Genomic DNA, 3,246 nt, shown 5'->3' with positions numbered 1-3,246 from the left:
ACTGTGGTGTTGGAGAAGACTCTTGAGAGTCCCTTGGACTGCAAGGAGATCCAACCAGTCCATTCTAAAGATCAGCCCTGGGATTTCTTTGGAAGGAATGATGGTAAAGCTGAAACTCCAGTACTTTGGCCACCTCATGTGAAGAGTTGACTCATTGTAAAAGACTCTGATGTTGGGAGGGATTGGGGGCAAGAGGAGAAGGGGACGACAGAGGATGAGATGGCTGGATGGCATCACCGACTCGATGGACGTGAGTTTGAGTGAACTCCGGGAGATGGTGATGGACAGGGAGGCCTGGCGTGCTGCGATTCATGGGGTCACAAAGAGTCGGACACGACTGAGTGACTGAACTGAACTGAATATTATAATACTTTACTTATTAGAAAATAATCCAATTCTTAAAACAAAAATTGTTTAAAGGAAGTCAGAATTCCATGTATAAAATGCCATAAAGAATCATATTCCTGGAAAATGTTGTGGAATTATTTTGACTACATCTTAACGTTAATTTAAAATTTTACAGTTGATAGTGACCTCCTTAAAGCAACAGGAGTATTTTAACCATCATAAATCCCCAGAAGGAAAAAGTAAGTTTACTTGCTGAGTGAGTTGATGTCTAGCAACAAATAGATATCTTTCCACTAGGCTATTTCCAGATGTACAATATTCATTTCTTCTAACCTCTCAGTCTTCAGCTGAGCCAATATTGTGCGACTGTGTAGAAGTTTAAGAGAACACTCTAGTTAGAAGGACTTAGGAAATATTTGAATACATTCTATGCCAAAGCTAAATCACGTAGACCATAGCTAGTAAACCATGGGATAAAAAGTATCCCAACTTTGCATCCCTTGAGCATGCCTGGCTTGGATAGAAAATGACATATAACATGACATAGTTTAAACGGTAAGCATGTTAAGTGTGACACAAAACCGTTAATCATCAACATAAAGACTGACTCAAAATTGGGGAGATAAACGGGAAGTAAATTGAAAGTCATAAAATTTCTAAAAGACCTTAGACACAATATAATTTGATTCTCTTGTTACAAGAGAAACTGAGATCTAGAGAAGTTAGAATTACATAGATTATACAGACTCTTCAGATCAGTGTACTGCAGAGCTAGAACCTGAACCAGGTAATCTGACACCTAGATCAAGGCATTCTGCACTCTAATAATATGTCAGGAGATAAATATTTTCTAATTTTTAAGAGAGTATTTTATATTTTTCTCTTGACGAATCATTTCCAGAAGTCTTGTCTAACCTTCTAGGTTAGTTAGAAGGGAGCTCTTCTTGTGGGCTGCCAGATGACCTCTGCCTACCCCAATTTTAACTCTGGTACAATGTTTTGACTTGTGAAGTACCTGTGTCCCCTTATTAGATTGTAAACTCCCTGAGAGTTGGGAGTGACTCACTCCTCATTGCATCCTAGTAACTAGCACAGTGTTTGGCACACATTGAATAAGTAATGAGAAAATACTAGTTAAATTGATCTTTCCTTGAAATCCTTTAAAGGGGCACCATGATCTGAACTTTGCCTGCTTCTCTAGCTTCATACCCCCAAATTGTGGCACAAAATTGCTAATCTCATTCTGTGCAAACATCAGTTTCTGGTTGTATGGTTTTGTTCAAACAATCCTTTTCCCCACACCTCTCCCTACCACACTCTGCCCTCAAACACACATATATTCCACTGCATTAACTCTCTGGAATCATTTCCTCCTGGAAGTCTTTCTTGATTCATAACTTCTCCCAACCTAAATTGGACTAATCCTATTCTGAGCTCCAGTAATTCCTTGTGCATGCATCTCTATACTACACACATCACATTATGAGGCAGTTCCATAAACAATGCACCCACGTTCTGTTTTATTCATGTTGGAATCTCCAAGATTAGTGCACTCAGGCACACAGATGATTTTAAAATGCGATTTAAACAAAAAGAATACATTAATAGAGAAGGAATCTTGGCACAGGGTGAAGTTTAAGGAAAGTATAGATATGGAACTGCAAATAATTGGATATTCAGTATATTTTCCTAAGAAAGAACTAAAAAAAAAAATAGAAAAAGGCTTTCAATTGTGAGGTTACATTCAAATCACAAAACAAACTTTTATGTAAAAGGACAGTAAAACACTATTTGGCAATTTTTTTTTACGAAGACAGTGATTAGGAACTACAATGGCAAGCCTTTCATGTAAATACTAATGTACTGGTTATCATAGGACAAAAAGGCACTTTTAAGCATGTTTACAACATATACTAAGATGAAGAAAAACCAGAGGTTAAACTATATTCAAAACCTGCCCCCCAAATGTCCGACACTACAAGGCATCGGTTTTATTCCCAAATTGGTGCACAAACCTTTTTCTTTGCAATCCATTTTTATTGTTATATTACATAACATAAAATACAATCATTTTAACAAATTTTATTCTTTAAGTATAGTTGACTTACAATGTGGTGTTAGTTTCGGATTTACAGTGAAGTGGTTCAGATTCGTTCCCCTTACAGATTATTACAAAATACTGAGTATAATTCCGTGTACCATACAGAATGTCCTTAATGGTTATCTATTTTATATATAATGGTATGTACCTGTTACTCAAAAATGCCGAATTTATCCGTCCCTCTCCACCACTTAAACCACTTTAAAAAGTGCAGTTTAGTGTTATTAAGCGCCATCACCACTAAACACCCACAATTGTAAAACACTCGCTTCAGCCGCAACTTCCTTCTTTTCAACTTTGCTTTTGTAACACACTTAGCTTTCCGCACCACAAAAGGTTCAGAAACTAGGGAGAATGAAGTAAAGGATTATACTTCTCGGGATCCGTCAAGAGAATCGAAAAGCTACGTTCAGGCGTCCGTCGCCAAGCAGTAACCATAGCAACAAAGATACCTCCCCTCAAAGGCAGCAACTGAGCGCCGCCGCCCCGCAAGCGGCAGCTGTCCCTTCCCCTCCTACTGCTTAAGGAGCAGGCTCTTCACCCCGGACTGGAGGCAGAAGGTGAGGAAGAGGAAAGAGTAAATGACAAAGCGAGAACTACAGCCCAGCAGTCGCTCTCCTCGCCCTCCCTCTTATCCCGAGAACTAGCTCTCACCCTCCTCACGCCCGCAATCCGGCCCTTCCCGGGGGCCAGCGCCTTTTATTGACGCCAACTTCCCGTTCTCGCGGGAGTTTGGGAGCCTGAGCCCGATAGGGTGGACGCAGCTCTCAAAATCTCAGTCTTCGCTGGGTCTGGAA

At 39.9% G+C, this 3,246-nt stretch overlaps 1 protein-coding gene across 1 annotated transcript in view; it reads left to right on the top strand.

The window, feature by feature from the left end:
• The window catches only part of LOC104994841 (histone H2B type 1-L-like), a 31,154-nt gene extending 27,999 nt beyond the window's left edge, over positions 1–3,155 (top strand). The window contains exon 2 of the mRNA XM_010848508.1: positions 2,976–3,155. Coding sequence (XP_010846810.1) covers positions 2,976–3,155 — 180 coding nt within the window. The remainder of the gene's footprint in view (positions 1–2,975) is intronic.
• The last annotated feature ends 91 nt before the right edge of the window (positions 3,156–3,246 follow it).

The sequence above is a fragment of the Bison bison genome, unplaced genomic scaffold, assembly GCF_000754665.1.
Source record: "Bison bison bison isolate TAMUID 2011002044 unplaced genomic scaffold, Bison_UMD1.0 scf7180017864268, whole genome shotgun sequence".
NCBI lineage: Eukaryota > Metazoa > Chordata > Mammalia > Artiodactyla > Bovidae > Bison > Bison bison.
This window is presented reverse-complemented; position numbering and strand designations above follow the sequence as displayed.